Source organism: Pinus tabuliformis, chromosome 2_1 (assembly GCF_031772625.1).
Source record: "Pinus tabuliformis cultivar Carrire ecotype Pingquan chromosome 2_1, CPIR1, whole genome shotgun sequence".
NCBI lineage: Eukaryota > Viridiplantae > Streptophyta > Pinopsida > Pinales > Pinaceae > Pinus > Pinus tabuliformis.
The window spans coordinates 845,505,933-845,530,598 of record NC_142299.1 but is presented as its reverse complement, the minus strand read 5'-3'; the positions used below and the strand labels follow the sequence as shown (position 1 = coordinate 845,530,598).

At 40.7% G+C, this 24,666-nt stretch overlaps 1 protein-coding gene across 2 annotated transcripts in view; it reads right to left on the bottom strand.

The window, feature by feature from the left end:
- The window catches only part of LOC149203299 (uncharacterized), a 127,751-nt gene extending 109,039 nt beyond the window's left edge, over positions 1-18,712 (bottom strand). The window contains exons 1-3 of one of the 2 annotated variants that reach the window (XM_089403382.1): positions 18,376-18,712; positions 18,229-18,275; positions 18,046-18,132 (exon numbers count right to left, since the gene is read on the bottom strand). In XM_089403382.1, the coding sequence (XP_089259508.1) occupies positions 18,046-18,132; positions 18,229-18,275; positions 18,376-18,457 (216 nt within the window). In that variant the 5' untranslated portion in view covers positions 18,458-18,712. The remainder of the gene's footprint in view (positions 1-18,045; positions 18,133-18,228; positions 18,276-18,375) is intronic. The other variant, XM_089403381.1, reaches the window with a different exon arrangement.
- Between the last annotated feature and the right edge of the window lie 5,954 nt (positions 18,713-24,666).

Genomic DNA, 24,666 nt, shown 5'->3' with positions numbered 1-24,666 from the left:
TTTGAAATCAGAAGTTGCCGAAACTAACACTACAACTGTAGAAGTAAAGTTTGACCTGCGTGGACTAGAAGATCTCCTCATCCGAACTGCGTTGTAGGTTCATCTGAACCTCCTCTAGAAGCCACATCTTTTGGTGGTGGAATCAAGCCGATCCGACAGTCAGTTTGTGAGATATTGTCCGCCCTAGTTTGATGATGAAGCCGCTAATGTTGATGTTGCTGATCTAGGTTTGCTACTGCTGATATGAATCAGATTTATTGTACTATTTCTCTCTGCTAAATTATTGAAGATAAAAGAAGATTTGATCAAAGGGTTTCCCCACACATTGTGGGGTTTGTCCCTGGCTAGCCGCCACATCTTGTGTCTCTTGTCTTGGCTTGTTTTCTGTCGATCGTTTAATGTTCTATCTGCACTTTACTTTATGTACATGTGATCGCTAATCTGTGGAATATAATAAGGAAAAGAAGTAAACTGTTATAAGCATAGAACATACCATAACTTAACATGGTATCAGAGCTGAGGTGAAGACAAATCCTGAGCAAGAGCAAGAGCAATCACCGAAGAGAAGATTAGCAAGGCTATCATAAAAGAACGATGGGATCCTCAACACTCTTTCCTACCGAAGACAAGCTCCGTGAAAAAGCTGACTATCATGGATGGAAGATGTCTATCGATCTAACCCTTGAGGATCAAGGAGTGTTGGATCATGTGAGAGGCAATATTGTTGAGCCTCCATCAAATGCACCTCCTGCTGCCAGGAACAAATGGAAGAACAGAGAAATTAAAGTGAAGAAGATCATTCGGGACTCTATCGACAAGCGCTTGGTGGCCTACATCTCCGACCTAATCACCTCCAAGGAAATCAACGATAGACTAGACTACTCTTCTGAACAATAATGTAATTCCTGGTTTCGAGGAATTAATGGCTAGATGCATTCAAGAAGAAACAAGGGTATAAGAGCAAGAAATGCCCATGCCTAAAGGTCCTCCTGCTGCCTTTTCTTCTCATGCTAAGAAAATAAATAATTCCAGGACTAAATCGAAAGGAAAGACTGGACCTAAGGGTGGAAGAAAAGGACAATGTTACATTTGCAATAAAGCAGGTCACTATGCAAGGGAATGCCCTGATAGAAAGGACTCTCACCGTGACGATGATCAAAATCCCTCTCATGGTAATCGAAGGGATGGAAAATTCAATAGCAAAGGTAAAAGGAATGTTGGAAATCAAGGAAGAGGACAACCATTCAAGAAGGCTAGAAATTCCAGGATGTATTAAATGCACCTGACCTTCGAAAGAACTTGGTGTCCATCTTGGCAATGGAAGACAAAGGCTACAAGGTAACCTTCAGCAATGGCAAGGTACATGTATCGAAAAATAATGTTAAAGATGCCTTTACTCTTGGGTTTCGTGTTGATTCATTATATCAGGTCGATGAAAGTCAGGTAGGTGTCATGTCTTATGACACATCTCTTCAGTCCGAACTTTGGCATTGGAGGTTTGCCCACCTTCATTACAAAGATCTACCCGATGTAAGACATATGGTAACAGGGATGCCCGAATTCCGAGTAGAAAAAGAAGGTGTATGTTCGGGATGTGCCGAAGGAAAGCTCAAAAGGGGACCATTCCCCTCAAGCCTAAGCAAGACCTCCGATATATTACAGTTGGTTCACTCAGGCATACCTGAGGTTGGCATTAAGAGGGAGACTACTACACCACATACTCCAGAGCAGAATGGTGTGGCACCGTACGATTGTGGAAGCTGTCTCTATGGGTAGATGATGTAACAATGCCTGATGTGGAAGAACCGATGGATCCTATTTATCCACCTGAGCCTTCCTCTTCCAGGAAGAAGCCTTGATGATGCTGAAAGACATGCTGCACCCCGAGGAACCTTCCGTGAAAGTAAGCAACCCAACAAGTATCAGGGATACCTAACCAATATGAGCACAATCATACAAAATGAGCCTTCATCATTCTCAGATGTTGTCAAGCATCAAGTATGGAAGGATGCTATGACCATTATGGAGAATGATGTCTGGGAAGTAGTTCCCAGACCCCAGGACAAGACAATTGTTACTTCAAAATGGCTTTACAAAATAAAGTTGCAGCAAATGGAAGTACGGAATAGTATAAGGCTTGTTTTGTTGCTCATGGTTTCTCCCAGAAGGAAGGTATAGACTATGATGTGATATTTGCACCTGTTGCCCAATATATGACCATCTGCTTGATCATAGCCCTTGTTGGCTTCACAAGGATGGAACCTACATCAGATGGATGTCAAGACTGTGTTCTTGCACAGTTCAATCAAAAAGAAGAGGTCTATGTGGAGCAACCCGAAGGGTTTGAGATTTATGATTGAAAATCTCATGTATGCAGGTTGAAGAAGGCTCTCTATGGGCTGAAGCAAGCACCTTGAGCATGGTATGAGAGGATCGATAGCTACTTGATGAAGCTGGGATTCACTAGGAGTGAAGCCGATCCTAACCTTTACTTTAAGTTTGAAGATGACAAGCCTCTCATACTGGTGTTGTATGTGGATGACCTCTTTCTAACAGGTGCATACCCTCTCATTCACAAATGTAAGAGGGAGTTGGCTTCTGAATTTGAAATGAAGAACTAAGGACTTTAAGTGTCGCAGAAGCCAAGGGAAATTTCCTATCTCAAGGAAAATATGTGGTGAAGATTCTGAAAAGATTTGGTATGATGGACTGCAAGCCTTTGACTACCTTGAGGATCTTAACTTTCAGAAGTTATATGGTAGTGATGTCGGACCAGATTTGGGAAATGCCTCTGACTTTCAAAAACTCATTCGCGTTGATGTTCTTGGTGAACCTCTGTCCAAACATATGTTTTGCAGTTAGCATTGTGAGCTCATATTTGGTTGAGCTTCACTGGATTGATGCCAAGAGTCTTTTGAGATATCTTTGTGGCACAATTACTAATAGGTTAAGATACACTGCCGGAGATGTGAGACTACTTGGATATACTGATGCTGATTGGGCTGGCAGTGTGGTGGACTGTAAGAGCACTTTCGGGTGTTGTTTCACCTTGGGATCTGCTTCGATATCCTAGATAAGCAGGAAGCAGAAGTCGGTGGCTTTGAGCAAAGCCGAAGCAGAGTATATTGCTGCTAGCATGGCCTCCTGTGAGGCAGTCTGGTTGCGAAAGCTCTTCAGTGAGCTATTTGGATTTACATCGGATACCACTGTGATTCTCTGTAACAACCAGAGGTGGGATTCGATTATTGAGGAATCCCATATTCGTCAATTGCTCCAACAGATAGACATCATCTGGGATAGATATGGTGATTCGATGAGCAAGGAGGCTCCATCGCATTAAGATGATGTACATGTCGATACACCTTGTCAAAGCCCCGAGGAAAGATCTAATCTGTGATTTTCCCAAACAACTTGGAGTCGTCAAGAAACCCTTGTACAAGGGTCCTGCATGTTGCATACATTGAGCTCTGGGAGCTCTAAGGGCTTGCGGTTCTTACTAGAGCAACATACGACCACAAGGTGACTCACCCTCCCCTGGTGGTGCGCACTGGAATAAGATGATTCGCTCTCTTGTGGGACAAGATGATTCGCTCTCTTGTGGAACAGGATGATTCGCTCTCCTATGTAGCAGGATGAATAGTTCTCCTGTGAGGCCTGGATTGATGTGTTCTCCATGGCGATTGTAGCAGGATTGATGTGTTCTCCTGTGAGGCCTGGATTGATGTGTTCTCCATGGCGATTGTAGCAGGATTGATGTGTTCTCTTGTGAGAACTGGATTGATGTGTTCTCCATGGCGATTGTAGCAGGATTGATGTGTTCTCCTGTGAGGCCTGGATTGATGTGTTCTCCATGGCAATTGTGGCAGGATTGACGTGTTCTCCTGTGAGGCCTGGATTGATGTGTTCTCCATGGTGATTGTAGCAAGATTGATGTGTTCTCCTGTGAGGCCTGGATTGATGTGTTCTCCATGGTGATTGTAACAGGATTGATGTGTTCTCCTGTGAGGACGGAATTGATTAAGTTCTCCTGTCGAGGCATCCTACCCATGCAATCTGGGACTCATGGGAAGTACCTCTCATCTGATCAATGAGCAAGGAAATGAAGTTAGGGACCATAGTAGTACCGATGGATGCATCACTGTATCTACCGTACTCCCTACGCTAGGATGACCTCCATTGATCTGGGATCAATGATACTGGTCGGGGACCAGTGGTAGGAGTTGTACCATACTATGACACTGACTTCGAGTCGGTTGAGACTGGTCTGGGACCAGTGGTACATACTCTGAGACTAACTTCGTATCAGTGTAGTACTGGTCTGGGACTAGTGGTACACTCTCTGAGACTGCGATACTGGTCTGGGACCAGTGGTAGGAGTGGTACTTACTATGAAGTTGACTTCGGGTCAGTTGAGACTGGTCTGGGACCAGTGGTACGCACTCTGAGACTGACTTTGAGTCAGTGGAGGATGATACTGGTCTGGGACCAGCGGAGTTGTACTCACTATGATGTTGACTTAGGGTTGGTTGAAACTGGTCTGGGACCAGTGGTACATACTCTGAGACTGACTTTGAGTCAGTATGATACATCCTCGATCATTTCTTCTTCTTCATAATTCGGACAAGAGCAGAGCAGAACAGAGCAGAACAATACAGATCAGTACAGGGCAGAACAAGACAAAGTAGAACAGGCAAAATAGAGCAGAGCAGGGCAAGGGATAGGTTGTACAGGGCAGTGCATTTGATGAATGAATAGTAACAACCGATAGACAGATTGCAGATGAAGTTCTCCCTAGTTGAGAGGGAGTGTTAAAATTGGCAACTAGAGAAAAACTTCATGTGAGTCATCTTATTCATGGCTGATAATATTTTTATTAGATTCCTCTCGTCAAGAGATGTAGGATTGATATAAAGGTCATCCGATTCCGATAAGCATTCATGGAGATATGAATTTATTTTGATTATGGAATTATTATCAAGCCGACCTACAACTCATGTAGGCTCAGAAGCCCAACAGTCGCATCTATTCAAACACCAACATTGTGTATAAATACAAGAGGACTTTTCCTCATTTGGACTCACTCATCTCATCACATCTCTCTCTCTACTACGCAGAAAAGAGTCTCTTCTCTACTGCGCAGAAAAGGGTCTCTCCCTCACACATGTGAAGCCGGAAGCTGCTGAAACTGAAGCTGCAACTGCAAAAGTAAAGATTGACTTGCGTGGACTAGAAGATCTCCTCATCTGAACTGCGTTGTAGGTTCATCTGAACCTCCTCTGAAAGCCGCAACTTTTGGTGGTGGAATCAAGTCAATCCGACAGACGGTTTGCAAGATATCGACTGCCCTAGGTTGACGCTAGAAGTTGCCGAAACTGAAGCTGTAACTACAGAAGTAAAGTTTGACCTGCGTGGACTAGAAGATATCCTCATCTAAACTGCGCTATAGGTTCATCTGAACCTCCTCTGGAAGCCGCAACTTTTGGTGGTGGAATCAAGTCGATCCGACAGTCGGTTTGTGAGATATCGTCTGCCCTAGTTTGATGATGAAACCGCTAATGCTGATGCTGGTGATCTAGGGTTTGCTACTGTTGATATGAATCAGATTTATTGTACTATTTTTCTCTGCTGAATTATTGAAGATAAAAGAAGATTTGATCAAAGGGTTTCCCCACACATTACGGGGTTTGTCCCTGGCTAGCCGCCACATCTTGTGTCTCTTGTCTTGGCTTGTTTTCTGTCGATCGTTTAATGTTCTATCTGCACTTTACTTTATGTACATGTAATTGCTAATCTGTGGAATATAATAAGGAAAAGAAGTAAACTGTTATAAGCATAGAATATACCATAACTTAACACGAGAGAATTTTGATAGTGAGATTTTGTAGTGAGAGGCAGGGATAGTATCCGAAGGGAAATCTTTCTCGATCAGAGGATACTCAGTAGAGAAGGCAAAGGGAGATCCAGCAATGGCAGCGTTGTGCCGAGGGGTTGGCGCACAGGCAGCATTGAAGCCAAGAGGGAGTTTGAAATTTGTAGAGGGAATTCGAGTTTTAGAAGCGGAGAGTCGGGGTGTGAGACCGGGAGGCAGAAATCAAATCACCTGGGCAGCAAATCGACCAGCCAGACGATTGACGTTGTCCCCAGTGATCTTGAGGTTGGGCTAACACAAACACTGTGCAAAGGCAGTGTAGAGGCAGCCAGAGAAGCCGGGGGCAATCTTTCTGGGGCTGGATCAGCCAGGATTCCCAGTGATAGTGTGAGGTAATCTCACAAATCTCTCTGTCAAGATTATTCTCTGCAACTAGATTGTTGGGAAGTCTTCCAAAGACGTATTCAGATTTTACTACTGCATAATAATAAAACCCTCAGATCTGTTGCACCAGTTTTCCCGCATTGGGTTTTTCTAGGGACATTTGTCCAAAAACAATTGTGTCACTTGTGTGTATCTTTCTCTATTGTTCAGTTTCTTGTTTCGGCATATTATTTAATTGGTGTAGGTTGCAGTGTATGTATTTCGATGTTTGTCGTAGGAAACTGCAAATAACTTGTTCATGTAAATCTAACAAGTAGGAGAAGTATCATCACGGCTGGAGTAGGAATTCTCGGGTTTAAGGAATTGTCACATGGTATCAAAGGTAGTGCGGGAGAAGCAAGAAGAACAATGTCAGAGAACCCAGTGCTGAGTAGAAAAAGGAGGTCGAAAAAGTTGCAGGAGGCAGCAGTTTGAATCCCCAGAGGGGTTTGCGCAGTCCTAGCCGAAGGGCTAAATTTCGAGGCAGTCTCTCTCTGAGTGAGTCGACAGAGAGAAGGGCTTCCAGATCGAAATCTTGTCGTGGCAGAGGGAGCAGCGCTGAAGCCTCAGCGTGAGGAGCTGGTGGGACGTAGTTTTTCTACAGGCCATTTTGCTAGGCAGAAAGACGTCAGAAGAGAGAAGAGAAGCACAGTGAGGGAATTTTTCCTCAGTAGACTTCCTGCCAAGAAGTTTGTTTTCTTATTGGCTAAGCAGCAGCAGTAAGAAACAAAGAGGAGTAGTTCGACAGTTTTCGTAAATGGTAACCAGTGGCTTGAGAGATCAGGACAAGTTGGATGGGGCATCCAACCACGTCATCTGGAAGGCGAGAATGTCATTCCTTCTAGATGAGCATGCTCTCAAGACATATGACAACAGCGTGGTGGCTATGCCTGCAGATCAGGATCCGCTAAAGAAGTATAATGCAGAAATGGCAAAGGCAAAGAGAATGATCCTCGACAGGGTGAAGGATCATGTAGTCTGTCACATCACTAGCAAAGGGACTGCTAAGGAGACGTGGGATGCGTTGCCTACGTCATATTAGGGATCTTTCGAGCAGCGGAAAATGTACCTTGAGCAGAAACTGAGATTTGCACAGATGCAGAAGGGGGAGCGTGTGGATCAGTTCCTCACGAAGCTTTAAGAGACCCAAGATGAGTTATCAGTTGTGGGGTCTACACCTCAAGATTCCAAGTTGGTTAGACTAGCCCTCAATTCTGTCTCAGATGAGTGGCAAGTCTTTGTCCAGAGTATCCTGGGCAGGGCGACTTTGCTAAATTGGGATGAGATGTGGGCAGCTCTTAAGCAAGAGGAATTGAGAAGAGATCTAGTCAAAGTGAAAGCTTGACGGAAGCAATAGCAGTGAGTCGAAGCCCAAAGAGGAGGAGGAGAATGCAGCCCTTGCATCGAAAGGGCAACAGGAGCAGCGAAGGCTGAAGAAGGATGTCCCGAAGATAAAGTGTTTCAGGTGTGGTGAAATGGGTCACTACGCTACTCAGTGTCCTCTTAGGAAGAAGGACAAAGATGAGAAGCACGATCCGAAGGTTGCACCCGCGAAGATCGAGGAGTTCGCCATGACAGCCGAGATACCTCCAGGAGGGAGTTGGGCTGATTTAGAGCATTAGTTCGAAAGAGCTACAGATGGGCAGGATCCTTAAGGAACCCACCTCTCGGATCAATACCTTGCTACAGAGCCCAGATCAGTAGTAGCAAGATGGACTAGTGTCGGATGGTGCCGAGGAGTGTCGGGGAGATTGTTGCGGTGGATAGGAGTGCCAGAGATTGAACAGCGCAGAGCACAGTTGGCAGCAGTGCAAAAGGCACAGAGCAGAGGTCAGCAGCAATGCAGTGGATTCAAAGGGTCAGTGGAGAGACTAGCAGCAGTCAGGCTCCAGCATTCACATGGTATCATACTGAACATAGTTAGTTCAGTAATTTGGGATGTTTTTCCGTTGTTGATGCAATAGCAGCAGCAATTTGCAGTGCAAGGGCAGTTGGTAGTGGCAGTGCCAGCAACAACACAGATGTAGAAATTCAAAGGGAGTTGCAGTATGGATGCAGTGTTGACAGTGGCAGGGTCAAAACCTGTACATATGCAGTGTTCGCGCAGCAGTTGGTGGACAAGATGTCAAACATCAACAGTGCAAAGGACGATGTTATGAAGTTAGAGTGATGCTTCAGTGGGAGGCATTGCTAGAGCACATTCCTCGCTAAGAGGGAGTGTTGATTTTTGGTAGCATCGGATGTGCTCTAAGTCTCAAATTTTGCAGGGAGGCTTGGGCACATGTATTCCAAAGAACCCCGAAAGCGTTTTGGGAACTTCCACCCAGAGACAGTTTTAATAAAATAATTTATTATTTTTAATGGGCCCCTAAATCTAAACTTAGGAAAATAAAATAATTTATGGGTATTAATATAACTGTGGATATAACTTCTATAAGAATACGAGAATCAAACAAAAATTATCTTAGCCATTGATTAGCTTCTAATCTAGGTCGTTGAATGTCAACAAGGAGATTATTTAAGGAAGCTTGAGGGTCATTTGGAAGACACACAAAGAGTGAGTTCAAAAGTTCGATTTTCTGAAGCAAAGCAACTGCCGGGAGAATTTGGTCGAAGAATCTAGGGCACATGTGGTTAATGAGATTCTTCTTTTCTGATAACTATTTGTGAGGCCTTTTTAATTTTCTTATTAGCACAATTTTCTCTTTGACATTATTAGAGTGTGTGTTTCTTATTTCATCAAATAGCTACCAAAAACAAAGAGACAAGAACACAAGATGTTGGCATTCTACCAAGGCCAAAACCTCTCCCTCTTGGAGAGGAAAACCCGCACATAATTCTTCTTATAGAGATTCCAATTGACGAATACCAAGACCATGACACTTGACCTTCTACGCCACTCCAAGACCAAGACACCAATCCTCTTCTTTGTCACTGTTGAGATCATCATCATCGCTGCACCACTGAGGCCATTACTACTGCACCACCGAGATCTTCATTACTGCTGCAACATCATTGTTGCACCTTCACCGAGGTCTTCACGAGATCTCCATATGAATGAGAGTTGCTCTTAGATCCACCGAGATCATGATTGTTTCATCATAGTTGTGCCTTCCTCGAGATCATAACTGCACTTCTACTGAGGTTATCACTATGTCAACGAGGTCTCTACCTTGTCTTCATCATGACTTTGATAACATGTCTTTATCAATGCACTGAGATCTGCATTGTGACCTTGTCTTCACTAGGATTATAATCGAGACCATGGTTGCCATTATGACTGTGTCTAGTATGCCGAGAGTGTCTTATTGTGGGATCACAATTATGTTGAGACAGTGATCATTACTACTATGAGGAGGCTGAGACACAGATATGCTTGATCGAATTCCTTATGACTGTAATTTCTTGCACCATGATTACACCCGAAATTGCAGAGACATTGTGTTCACTGCACCCATCCGAAATATTGTACTTTTGTACTTATTTGAAACACTGTAACCCTGTACCTTATCCAAAATACTGTACCCTGAACTTCATCCACAATTTCAGAGATATTCAAGATCCTGTTTTTTTCTTTTCTGCGCAGACCCTGACTAGGTATATATAGTGGTTTGCCCCTGTATTTGAGCCGACATGTCCACCGAAAAGATGTGTCTTCATATGTGAGCCGACTTGATGTTAATATTCATTTTGAGGCTGACTTTAACTGTTCTCTTCATCGTTTTGCAGGCAGACTTCTTTGTGCTTGTCTTGGAGGATTGTGCTTGGTCTTGGAGGGCTAATCTAGTCACTAGGTAGACTCATATACATTACATATATGCTCAAGAAGAGCTCTTTACACATGTCTTTGACTCTTTGACTTTCCTAGACCTATGGAATGAGCAAGAAACTCATTCTTATAATTTACAAAAATAATATTTATTTTTCTTGACAAGTACAAAGATCAAAATTACATTTGTAAATACTAAACCTAGTTACACTTTCTTCAACATTCCCTCTTAACTAGGGAGGTATTTATAATGGTACTTGGTCATTCTTAATCTGAAGAATGTCTCATAAGAAAATCGGATTAGTAACCCATCTGTATAGCATCATAGTAACCAACATTGTTCATAGCAAGGCCTTGGCTAACAACTCTATCTCTCATAAGATCAGAGCACAATGTTGGCGAGACCAATGACTTATAGACACCTTAGTCATTGTCTCTCAAGGTATATACCCACCCAGGTGTTCACTGAGTATGACCTTCTAGGACTATTCTTGTCTTAGGTTCCCAGCCCTCAAAGAATATCAGTCCTCTTGCCTACTCTTGTCTTGGATGCCCTACACATCCTCAAAGAGTATCGGATGCCAGATGATTACCCAATCCTCCATTCTTTCTTCCAAAATGAAGACAAGAATGTTGTGTCTATCATGTGTCTACATTTCCATTCATGGCCTTTACCTAGACTTACAATTGTTAGTCCTGGTCTAGTGCATGACACATGAAATAGAAAAACACAATTGTCACTCATTTTTAATCAGGGGTGATCTAATCCAAGCTCCCTCTTGATCAGAGACCTGTCAGAGCTCCCTCTTAGCTAGGGACTCTTCTATACATCAACAACTTCTTCTTCGTGGGTCCTTCAGTTGCTTGATCAACTTCTCTCCTTGATGTCATGAAAGTTAGTTGAGCTTCTTTCTTGTAGGGCAACAGTCATCGATCACTTTCCTCCTTAGTTCATCATGTCATTCCTTTCTTCATGGAAAGTGGCCTTCTTCATATCTGGAACCTTCGTCATATGACTACTTCTTTCTCATCATGCTTCTTCCATTCATCACATGAATGCTAGTTGTACTTGTAAGTAGCCCTGCATGAACTTATCCAGATATTATTCAAGAAATCAAGTATATCATTAAATCAAATTGTACCTTACTAGGTGGCTCTTCATCATGACATCTTTCTGTAGGTATCAACATCCTGCATTCATGTTGACAGATCTCCCAAAGATATACATTGTCAAGGATCTACATCTTTTCCATCAGATTCTTCATATCTTTGCAGGAGATTTTTCTAGTCGAGTCTTCTTGATCTTTTTAGATGTTGATTGCCTTCATCAAGGTTGCATATCTCACGATCTCTTCCTTCCTTACACATTCCATTCCCAGGTGTCTTTTAGAGTTTTCTACTCAGAGTTATGTAATTGTAGTCAACCACCTCATATTTCATATGAGGACATATCATGTTGATTTCATTTGGTGTGACTTATGTCTTTCTGCATCCCTTTAGAGGAGGAGATCCTTTTCCTTCGATCATGATTCTCAAGATAGAGGTATTGATCCGCAACCATACAACATGACATTATAAAACTTAAATACAAGTATACATACCTCATTTTACCTTTAGGTTGTCCAGGCTTCTTTCAGCAGCTTCCTTGATTGAAATATCTTCAACCCCTTGAACTGTTCTTATGTCATCATATCATTATTCATGAACTCCACAAGTTGGAGTTTCTATTGAAACACTTGCTTCATCCCTGGATCAGTGAAGATTCCATCAGAGAATCTTGAGGATCTTGAAGACCCCTATCCAACAGATGTTTCCCTTTTGTTGCATGATGAGCATTCTTCAATGTTTGAGTTCTGCAAAGTTGTTGCTTACAACTTGCCTTCTTTCATAGAAACCCTAAGTTGTTGACAGAGGCATCTTACTTATCCTCGTGATCATAGTCACCCTTGTGATGATGTCACGAGATTTTGTTTCTAATACTTCCATAATGTTTCACCACATCCTATAACATATTGTAGTCATATTCTATGCAGGATCTAGGAGCCTAGAAAGAGACTTATAGAGAGAGGCTAACTTAAAGAATTCTACTCCCTCTTATCATGGAATCCATTCAGCTCCTTCCATCCTAACCAGTAGCATGAATTTTCTTTTTCTCCTCTATTTGATATTGTCCTTTAAGGACCATCTTTTCTTCTTCCAGCTTCTTTTAAGTCTCCAATATTATCTATGTGAGAGGACTTTAAAAGTTTCTTCTCATGAATTCAAAGGAGACCTATTTCAATGACTTCACCTATCTATAAGGACAGAGACTATCCTCCTTATACAAGGACCAGCATATCGATTTGTACAACGAAGTCATTTAAATCAAAGATAGATCATAACCATGAAAGATACTTACTTGGCACATGAAGAGGAGATCCTTACCTTGATGCTTCTTTGAATGAGATTCTTGCTAGAGCATTATTGAAAACCTCTTACCAAGACTCCTTGCACTGTCCAGCACCAAGCATGACAAAAACTACTCCAGACTATATGTTATTATGATGTTCGAAACTGCTTCATCATCTTAACTTCTAAGGCACTTTGACTCCTTATCAGGTCTTTATGATTATTGATATATGGTACTGTATTGCTGACACATAAATAGACTATGGAGTATTAGCAGCAATGTGTAGATACTAATCATCTCTTTATGGCACTAAGACTTAGCACTGCTTGCCCAGAATAGAGGAGCTAACACTTCTTTAGCCCAAGTATATTTATCCTAATTTTGCTTAGCAACATTATCTCCAAACTATGACTTTACCGAGGTAGTATGCAACACTTAGCATATTGTGATGTCACCAGGACTGCATGCTGCAAAACCAAGATATATTGTAAATATGAGAAACTGAACTGTGTGAGATATTTGTATTGAGGAGGTTCTGTGATCTTGACACCATGAAGAGAGATTATAATGCCACCAATTTGAATTCTTCTTGAGGAGATCCGAGACTATTATTGTTCTTGCAATAGTGACATCCCTAAATCATGCAGTAGTATAGAATATCACTGTGAGCTCGAGACATAAAGCATCCCTGTGTACTGAGATCATGTAGCATTATTGTGAAGTATCATTTGTTGTTACATTGAGCCATTCATCATTGGAAGCACCGAGACTGTGAAGTACACCTGAGAATTGCAGACGCAATTGCAGAGGATGATCAATCAGTGGTTTTGTAATATACTAATATCATGGTCGCTTCAGCATTTGTGATATGACATATATTTGAGTTTTGTAGTATGAACCCGAAACTGTGATTGCCAACAAGACTATGATATCCGAGATTGTTCCTTGATATGAAGATGAGATGCAACACTATACATTTTTCAAACTCATCCTTTTTATTTTCTTAAATACAAACTTGATCCTTGAATGTCTCTTTTCTACCCTTCCTTATACTTTAGCACCTTAGCTCTGATCCCATGTTGAAAAATCTAGGGCACATGTGGTTAATGAGATTCTTCTTTTCTGATAACTATTTGAGGCCTTTTTAATTTTCTTATTAGCACAATCTTCTCTTTGACATTATTAGAGTGTGTGTTTCTTATTTCATCAAATAGCTACCAAAAACAAAGAGACAAGAACACAAGATGTTGGCATTCTGCCAGGGCCAAAACCTCTCCCTCTTGGAGAGGAAAACCCGCACATAATTCTTTTTATAGAGATTCCAATTGACGAATAACAAGACCATGACACTTAACCTTCTACGCCACTCCAAGACCAAGACACCAATCCTCTTCTTTGTCACTGTTGAGATCATCATCATCGTTGCACCACTGAGGCCATTACTACTACACCACCGAGATCTTCATTATTGTTGCAACATCATTGTTGCACCTTCACCAAGGTCTTCACGAGATCTCCATATGAATGAGAGTTGCTCTTAGATCAACCGAGATCATGATTGTTTCATCATAGTTGTGCCTTCCTCGAGATCATAACTGCACTTCTACTGAGGTTATCACTATGTCAATGAGGTCTCTACCTTGTCTTCATCATGACTTTGATAACATGTCTTTATCAATGCACCGAGATCTGCATCGTGACCTTGTCTTCACTAGGATTATAACCGAGACCATGGTTACCATTATGTCTGTGTCTAGTATGTCGAGAGTGTCTTATTGTGGGATCACAATTATGTTGAGACAATGATCATTACTACTGTGAGGAGGTTAAGACACAGATATGCTTGATCAAATTCCTTATGACTGTAATTTCTTGCACCATGATTACACCCAAAATTGCAAATACATTTTGTTCACTGCACCCATCCAAAATACTGTACCTTTGTACTTATTCAAAATAATGTAACCCTGTACCTTATCCGAAATACTATACTGTACCCTAAACTTCATCCGCAATTTCAAAGATATCCGAGATCCTGTTTTGTTCTTTTCTGCGCAGACCCTAACTGGGTATGTATAGTGGTTTGCCCCTGTTTTTGAGCTGACATGTCCATCGAAAAGATGTGTTTTCATATGTGAGCCAATCTGATGTTAATATTCATTTTGAGGCCGATTTTAACTGTTCTCTTCATCGTTTTGCAAACAGAGTTCTTTGTGCTTGTCTTGGAGGATTGTGCTTGGTCTTGGAGGGCTAATCTAGTCACTAGGTAGACTCATATACATTACATATATGCTCAAGAAGAGCTCTTTACACATGTCTTTGACTCTTTTTCTAGACCTGTGGAATGAGCAAGAAACTCATTCTTATAATTTACAAAAATAATATTTATTTTTCTTGACAAGTACAAAGATCAAAATTACATTTGTAAATACCGAACCTAGTTACACTTTCTTCAACAAATTTCGATTGTGAGCTTTTGCAATGAGGAGCATGGATAGTATCCGAAGAGAAATCCTTCTCGGTCGGAGGATACTCAGCAGAGAAGGCAGAGGGAGATCCAGCAGTGGCAACACTATGCCAGAGGGGTTGACAGAGAGCCACGCAGAGGCAGCGCAAAAGCCAAGAGGGAGTCCGAAATTTGTAGAGGGAATTCGAATTTCAGAAACCGGGAGCCGAGGTGTGAGACCGGGAGGCAAAAATCAAATCACCTGGACAGCAAATCGGCCAGCCTGAGGATTGACGTTGTCCCCAGTGAGCTTGACGTTGGGTTGACGCTGACACTGCGCAAAGGCAGCGTAGAGGCAGCTAGAGAAGCTGGGGGTAATCTTTCTGGGGCTGGATCAGCCGGGATTCCTAGTGATAGTGTGAGGTAATCTCACAAATCTCTCTGTCGGATTATTCTCTATAACTGGATTATCGGGAAGACTTCCAGATATGTATTCAAATTTTACTACTTCATAATAATAAAACCCTCAAATATGCTACACCAGTTTTTTTGCATTGGGTTTTTCTGGGGACATTTGTCCAAAAACAACTGTGTCACTTGTGTGTATCTTTCTCTATTGTTCAGTTTCTTGTTTCCGCATAGTATTTAATTGATGTAAGTTGCATTGTATGTATTTCGATGTTTGTCGTAGGAAACTGCAAATAACTTGTTCATGTAAATCTAACAACTAGGAGAAATATCATCAGTGCTACAGTAGGAATTCCCCGGTTTAAGGAATTTTCACACTGAGAACCCAAGGTTTCATGATCGCTCAAAGCATATCAAGATCTGGTATCCCCATCTTTGAGATTGCGTGCAGAAGGGGATAGTCGAGCTATTGTACATTGTAACAGGGGAGCAGACAGCATACATCTTCACCAAGGCATTGGCAAGAAGCAATTTTGTTCATCACAGAGATAAGTTGGGAGTTGTATAGAATCCCTTCCTCGCTATGAGGGAGTGTTGAAAAGTAGCGAAGGAATGGAATCCTTGATTTGTGCCTTAATTCAAGGAATCGAATTTTGTGATCTTCTTAGTCATGTACAAGTTCCAATGATGTGGACAAGTTCAAGAAGCAGTTTGACTAGTGTAAGATTGTGGAGGACCGAGTTATCTGTTCTCTAGTGTGAGTTAGTTTGGGAACCGCAAGAACAAGGGGAGTTAGCTAGTTAACAACTTGTGTTGACTTTTGTTAACTAGAAAAGCAGGAGTTCGACTTCCCAAACATAGAACTTACTAACAATAGCCAAATCGAAGTGCTTATAAGGAGATCGAAGGCACACCTTGTATTCATAATTGAGCACGAGTTTGTGAGCTTGTGTGGAGCTTGTGGAGGAACGAGTCAAGTTTTCTCTTGTGCGAATTGTTGGGGAAGATTTCCCTTGGAAGTGCACACGAAAATAGGAGAAATTCCTATTTTTTAGGAGCTGGGAATGCGCTAGGAAATAGGGGCCTATTTCCTAACGAATGCGCAAGGATTTCGGGCTGCTGGTTAGGGGAAGCAGATCAGTATTCTAGCAGGTGTTTCAAGCTTAGTTTAAGGCAGGCAGAATATTATTTTCTGATTGAGACAAGTTGGTTGTAAGAGATCTGTAGTTTATTCTTCTTCAATAAAATTCAATTCTGAATCAAGTGAGGGTTTTCTCAGTTGTGTTCCCTAGAAAAATTGTGTTGTCCATTGTGTGATTTGTGATTTTAATTTCTGTTCCTATTCCACTGCATCTAGTAGAGAAATCCTGTGATTATATGAAAAGAAAATTGTTTTCAGATTGTTCATATTAGCAGACCAGAGTTTCGTGGATTTTCTACAATGTTTATAACAGCAACATAAAACATGTTGGGTTGGGCATTAACTTGATGTGATTTCATGAACTTGAAACCGGGTTGGGCATCAAGCACAATTTTCTACACTCCCTGCAAGAGTGAGTAAGCTTCAGCCTGATTATTAGAAGCAAGTCCTAGGCTCGAAGCATAGGTAAACTCCAAAGTTCCTCTGGGGTTAGTGATAGCCCCTCCTGTACCTGCCACCCCAAACTCATCTCAAAACTTCTTGTCCGCAATATGCAGGACAGCTTTTCTCTCCAGCAGATTGGGATTATGTTAGAGTTACAGACCGCACAAATTTGCAGTTGAAGCTCTCTACTATTCCCGTCTGAATTGTAGTCTCTATGGAAGGATGAAATACAACCCATTGATGTTGGTTCACTAGTGACGTCAGCTAGATTCTAGACTCTATGAAAGAATGAAATAGTTGGTGAGTTGTAGTCTCTATGGAAGGATGAAATACAACCCATGGATGTTGGTTCACTAGTGACGTCAACTAGATTGTAGTCTCTATGAAAGAATGAAATAATTGGTGACGTCAACTCAACTTCAAGCAAATTACCAAGGTTCAATTCCAGCTGCAGCCTGCCCTGCTCAAATGGCATCAGATTAAAAAAGGATGAGACCAGGTGCAAATCTTGGGATTAGGCACCCCTCCACCCCATGAGGAGTGTTTCTTGAAGCTTCCAATAAAATTCATGTATCAAAAATTAAAATCAATATTGTGACAACAAAGCTTTTCATTAAATCCACAATATGCAACGCTACCCCTGAAGGCATGTTTCTTGAAGCTTCCAATAAAATTCAGGTATCAAAGTGAATATTGTGACAATAAAGCTGGTCATTTATAACCCCAAAAAGTGCCAACTACCCTTTCATGCGTGGATCAGAAAACTCATGTCCGATAATTCTCCAATGATCAGAGTCTGAAAGCTAACTTCGATAACTAAATTTGATCTAGGTCCTATAGCTAACCCTTGAAAAGTGAACAATTGGTCCCATGGATACCATAATAGTTATAATTTTTGCAAGTGACCAGTGCAGACCTCCAGAGCCACTGGAAGAACGTGGGTGCCTAATAAGCCAAAAGTTACGTGTGAGCCAAAAGTTCTCACAAAGGAAATACAGCCTAAGCTTCCCACCTTTAAAAAATCCCACCCTTGTGCCAACAGATTTGGTACACATCAACTAATCGTGTGCAAGCCTGTATCGATTTCATTGCCTGTAAAATTTCCAATTCAACGAAATACAAACTCCAAGAGAATTGAGAGAGGGTAAGAAACTACCTGTCTGAGAGCTGATGAACGTGATGCAACCGACCTCTGCAGAGTTTCCCTGGCTGCCCTGACAAACTTCAAGGGGCAGGTTTTGTTCTGCAAATAAGAATGAACAAAATTAACCATCATCCCTATGTCTGTCTATATATATTTAAGGAGGAAAAGAACCAACGGTGTCCAGAAAAAACTCACAAAAAGGCGATGCCCTCTAGAACTTGTTCTCTTCCTCGAAAACTCTTCTGCAACCCGCGTTTAAGAAAAAAGGATCAATGGATGTACAAAAAAGGAAAATTAATGTGCACGAGATTCGCAGAATATGGAAGTAGTCCATGGCGATACCATGTAAGCTGTGCATTTTCTGATCAGTTGCGCCAATGGTGAAGCGGGCATCCGCGGGAGGGCAGAAATGGTTGAGTTCCATTCTGTAAATTGCCCACAATTCCCAAATCAAGCTTGGAATATCTTACACTTCGACACCAAACCAGAGAGAAATCGTGTGGAATTCAGAATACGATTCAGAGAAATACAGGGGTTCACAGAGATGCTGGTGCTTGGAATTTTTCGAAAAGATGTCTCTTCCATCGATGTACGTGCACACGTGCGTGACATTGCTCGTCTTGATTTCCGGGTTGGTTCATCTTGCCTCTGGGCGTTGTCTACTTAGGACACAATTTCGCTAGTGAAATTTTCAATACAATGAAAAAAAATTTAAGAAATTTAACTTTGAACCATTTTTAAAGGTGGAAATGGACCTTTTCTCATCAGAAATGGCCTATGGCCTACTTACCCAAAATCCTAATCAATAAAGTCAAAAAAAAAATTAAGAAATTAACTTTGAACCATTTTTTTATGGTGGAAATAGACCTTTTCCCAAGCAGAAATGGCCTATGGCCTATTTACCCAAAATCCTAATTGTTAACCACTGTAATTTATGTTTCCAAAATAGTTTTTTAATAAATTAGTTTGATATGTACAAATATTTGCAAAGCTAAAAATATATATACTAAGGAATTCACATTAATAAATGTAGTTACCCGGATGCGGGTGTATCCCAAGAACATTAATGGACACCATTAGGATTGCCAGCGCAATGACTTGCCAGGCGGTGAAATGCGTTCTGATCCAGGCTCATCGCAGATGAAACCTAGCCAGCGTGCATGTTGCAATAAATGGCCCATCAGACTGAGAGCTAGAAACAGTTGAAATTCAAATGGCGCCTCCTGAACCTTCAGTTCATCCCCCGCTCCTTAGCTATTGTCCGCCGCAGGCTGAATTTTCTTGTAGCAGAACAGCTACAGGGAGACAATGCTGGCACCTCTGTTGCATTGATCTTGGAAATGGGCACCATTTCTCCCACTCCAAGCTCTGCCCTGTAAATCCTGCTCAGGAGCCCTGTTTTCACAACCAGTCTCCCCTCCCGACCGCTTATCCAGCTGATTTGCTCTCCAACCTCACGGGTATGGTCAGGCACCGAATGAGGAGTCGCCATGGAGGAACTCGAGGTGGCAGCGCTCGCCCTCAGGCAGCGCAGAGCTCGGCTCCCCCCTCTCCTCCTCAGCACCAGGAAAACCCGCCTCCCCCCAGGTCACCGCTTAGACATCCCCATACGCGCAGCGGGCGGGGGCAAGGGATGGCATCAATGGCTCCACCTAGCGATTTTAGGCTCCATTCTGCAATTTCACAGCTGCGTCCTGGCCCTGTCCCTCATGCTACCCAATTCAGGTTCCAAAGCCATCTGAATAGACCCATTATAACTGCCAATGTGACCATCGTCTTCACTGAAGAAGATGAGCTGAACAGTGAACAAGCAAGAAATTCTGAAGAGCACTCACAGGAGGTGAGAATTCCAGAAATGGGAAGGGGTCATGAGAAAAAATTGAAGGACGATGGCCAAAGCTCCAGTCATAGCAGAATGCATGGAGGAGAAGCTCACGAAGGCGACATACAGCGGGCTGGTGGCAGCTCTGTAGGTGCAGCTTTGACGGTGGGGTTTGCTGGCAGCTCAAGCGGCACCCAGCATGCAGGGGAGCCTCCAGGTGGTGCTGAGAAGGGCGATGTGGCAAAGAAAGGTGTAGAATGGGACCAGTATGCCTGCCTCGTGGTCGAGGAGACACCTGATGAGGAAGACAACAAATGACGCCACGTGGCATCTGTTGCCACCCACGAGCCAGATCTGCCTTCTGCTGATGACGGGTTGGTCCAGTGATTTGATGTTTTTGCCGTTTGATTGTCTGATCAATGGTTTTGTTGTTCTGTTGTCGAGTCCAGAGGTGTTGAGTTGTATCTTTTTCTGGGATCCAAGTTCGAAGTATGGGTGTCCGTTGATGACAGTTCAGGGTTATATGTTGGTTATTTTTGCAATGTCAAGCTGGTTTCCCCAATCTGGGGTAGTTTCGACTATTTTGATGAACTCTAGAAACAAAGGTAGAGGCGGGGCCTCGATGTAATTATATTTTTTGTTTTTATTAATAGAATTAGTAAAAAAAAAATGTAGTTGATACATGTTGATAAGGGTTTATGTTATGGATTTAATATTAATATTGATATAAACTATCTATGCGATTTTTCAGGAAAAAAAATTATAAACATTATGAATCACGGAAGCTTGCACTCATAAAATAAATAATAAATATATAATTATAATAATCATTATGTTGCTATAAGGTTGTCATTGATGTCAACCCAAGCAGTACCAAAAGATGCTCCATCTTTTGTTAACTAATATGACATGGCAATTCATGGTTTTTCATGTCAGGATCATCCTTGATGGGTTATCCTAGTCGAGTTGATTTCGGTGGTATGTGGTACGCCACGAGAAGCCTCACGGTTTGTGAGTTATGCTAGTTTGAAGACATAAGACCCAATTTGTGGATACAAAACCCCAAAGGAAGGTGATGTGGTGCCCTACCATTAGCCAGCGCATTATTCATATCAAGGGAATGGGTTTCATCTAAAGTTGTGGTTAAAGTGATTCATGGAGGGTATCAAAGATTAAAGTTTTGAAATTATAAGTCATGAGCAGTTTGGTTTCAAATAAAAATATTAGTTCTTTATCTCCCACGGCAAATAGTCTCAATACTTGAGCCCAAAGACATTGAATTTCAAATTTGATGTCTCCCTCAAATTTTGGAATCGTTACATCTCTTGAAGCCTCCATAAAAATCAATTACTTTATCATCCATAATATGCATCAAATGAAGAACTTTTAATCATTTTGTGTTCTAAAATCAACCTCAACCCTGTGGTATAGAGTCAAATTAGACGAGAGGCTTGAAAGGAGATTTTGGTTGGCTTGTGCACTTGACTTTTTTGTGGTTTGGGATTCGATTTTGTCTATTATAAGAAAAAGAGATTTGACCCTGCATTAGGGCATCATTTTGTGCCCTAGTTACCAAAAACGGGACGATGCTTGTTGTTTCTTGGAGAAACTGTCGTAGAAACCCAACGATGCTGGAAATGGTGTCTTAAATGGCCGTTTTGGTTTTCAATGGCCAAAAATAGTTTCTAGTGAAACGAAACCGTTTCTACATTTAATTTCCAAACTCCGGTTAACTCTAGTTGAACTTCTCTTTTCCAAACACCGGTTAAGTCTAGTTCAGTTTGCAATTCAATTCCAGTGGACTTTTAGTTTTCTAGAAGTTGTATCGCTACATACAAAGTGAGAGAATTGTCATCCACTGGTATTGTGAGAGAACCGTTGTAAAAAAAAACACCAGTTGTATTTGTGAGAGAATCCGTACAGGCTCCAATAGTTGCATTAGGCCATTAAACTCCAGCTCCATACTCTAGTTGTGCAGTATTCTTATAGTGTATCAAAGTTTTTTATTTATTTAGGTAGTAATTACTTTTCTTTTTTAACTGTGCAACCACCCATGCAAACCAATGGCTTTTCTTAGTTGTGCAGCTGCTCACGGTTTTTCAAGGATTTAAGCCAAAGAGGAGAGCAAACTCATCACTCGCCAGATGCAAGCAAGGCACAGATCAGAGCCGACTCCCAAGCCGAGCAGCTTCACGCCCCATCGAGTTATCTTCAACGGTATCGTCAATTTTATTGTGAACAGGTACAAACTTCAATCTCTGGTTTTTCTTATTCTTTTGGTCAATCTTTTTACAATTGGCACTTGAAAATCTGGGACGACATTGAATCGTGATTGACAAGATTTTTTCATACAAGCTTTTTTCATCTAGTGTCTTTATACAATAGAGGCAACTGAGGCCCAATTTTCCAATAGTTATTGACAAGCTTTTTTCATCCAAATTTGTTTATCATCAATCTTTAGTATGGTAGACATCTTTAAAAAAAAATATAAGCGAGATCAAATCAATATGACAGACCATATAACAAAACAATGACCAAATATCAAGACTATTCCTTATTTCAGCGCTAGTGGAGGCATCTCAAACCAAAAATATTCCTTGTCTAGGTTGTACTTGTACGCCTTTGCAAATATGCTAGCCTATTTCTTAGAGATTTTGGCATTGCAATTCCAGCATCTTTTCCTCCAAATTACGTCGTTGCATTCTTTGCAGCCTTTTCCTGAAGTGCTTTAGCTACTCCTTCTCTTTGTTGTTCAGGAATCAGGAGTAATGCCATCATCCTTGGTCTTCCCTGCCTTAATAGCTCGGGCAACAACGCTCTCTTTGTCACAATCTCTTTGATTTCCATGAGTCATGGTGAAAAACTGAGCTTGAAATACGACTTTTAAATGCCTTCATCACTAGCCCAGTTTGGCTTCAACGGCTACCCATAAAGACGGAGCTCCTTTGGGAAACTTCCACCATCCAAATTTGTTTATACAATAGAGGCAACTGTGTCCCAAATTTCCAAATATTTCTGCCAAAATTAACATTATTTTCGAGGTAAATTGGGGACTACTACTCTATCATAATTTCCTTCTTGTGCAAAATTTTGGGACTCAGGAGAATGTCAATCAACTTAGTTTTGTCCGAGGAATCAACACAAGAAAAGTTCCATAAATAGGAGTGATTAGTTCAGCAAAAAGATTTGGGGAAACTCTATTTTAAATGGGATTCTGAGCTGTTGTGCTGGCCTTCATAACATTGTATTGGACCAATCCATTTTTTCTTGTAAAAAAATGGTATCACTGTGTTGTTGGTATGATAGCTTATATACCAAATTCCAATCGTATCACATATTATATCAAAAATACCAAAAATGGTATCACATATTATATATACTATGTCATTGTATTCTTGGTATGATAGCGACTCCGCACTTGTGAAATGGAGGTAATTTTATTTGAACCAATAATATATATATATATACCAATTAGTATCAATAATCAATGTGTTCTTGGTATGACATTGTATTCTTGTATAAAATAGTATCACTGTATTTTTGGTATTCTTGGTATGATACGAAGAAGTGATCGGTTTTATTTATTGGTTAAACATTTAAAGTATTTTATTACTAACAATGTTTAAATTGTTTAAATTAAATAGCCTTAAGTTAAATGGAAACTTACTAAACCTATTTAAATTGTTTAGTTATTCGTTAAACATTTAAAGTATTTTATTCATTAAAGTGTTAAAGTGGGCTTCTAGAGACCTATTGTGGTTGTGACTTGAATATTCTCTGAGAGAATAAAATTATGCACACATTGTATGCAAAATACACACTGTATTTGAAATTAAAGTGTTAAAGTGGGCTTCTAGAGACCTAGTGTGGTTGTGACTTGAATATTCTCTGAGAGAATAAAATTATGCACACATTCTATGCAAAATACACACTGTATTTGAAATTTCAAAATATTAAAAATAGCAAATCAAAGAGAATTTTAAATACAATGCAAAATACACACATTGTATTCTCTTTAAAATAGCAAATCGCATAATGAAGAGCATATACACATTAGAAAGAATAACAACTTGAGAATAAAAATAGAAAACTAAATATGAATTTTATAATTTTTTAAGGGCGTATTCAAACTTTATTCCTTTATATTATATGAGAAAAGCTACATGTCGAGCAAATGGGAACCTTTTTGGATGAAAAGAGAGGTGTTCTTAACTAAAAGTAGTGCTATGGATACAATGGAATAGTTTGTTTAAACTAGAAACATATGGAAATAGTAGATCTCAAAAATGTGGAAATATAGGCTCGAGATTTCGAACAACAATAAAAGTGGCTCTTCAAACGAGTTTTGACACCATGTTTGAGAAAACACGACACTCTATATAGGATGAATACCTTCAATAATGATTCACATAAATAGATCAATTATCATAACACTAGTATTTTTATGTGGTTAAAACCTTCTAATAGGGAAATAATTCATGGCCCTTGTCAACATGGCTATTGAAGGCGATTTTATTAATGTAAGAGAAAATTGTCAAACAAGAAAAAGAAATAGAAATCTTAGGGGAATTGATATTAATCTTCCCATTGCTTTCAGAATTCAATACTTGGCTTTTGAAAACAAGATACATAGAAATGAAATACTACATATTTGGTATTATATGCACATTGTAGATGATGTTTCTAGTGCTCAAGCATCATAAAAAATTGTCAGCAATCGTCCATCATGCAGTACATCAAACTATGCATGTGAATAAATTTATCTCTTCAAATTTTTAGTTAATTATACTTTTCTAATTAAGTGTCAATTT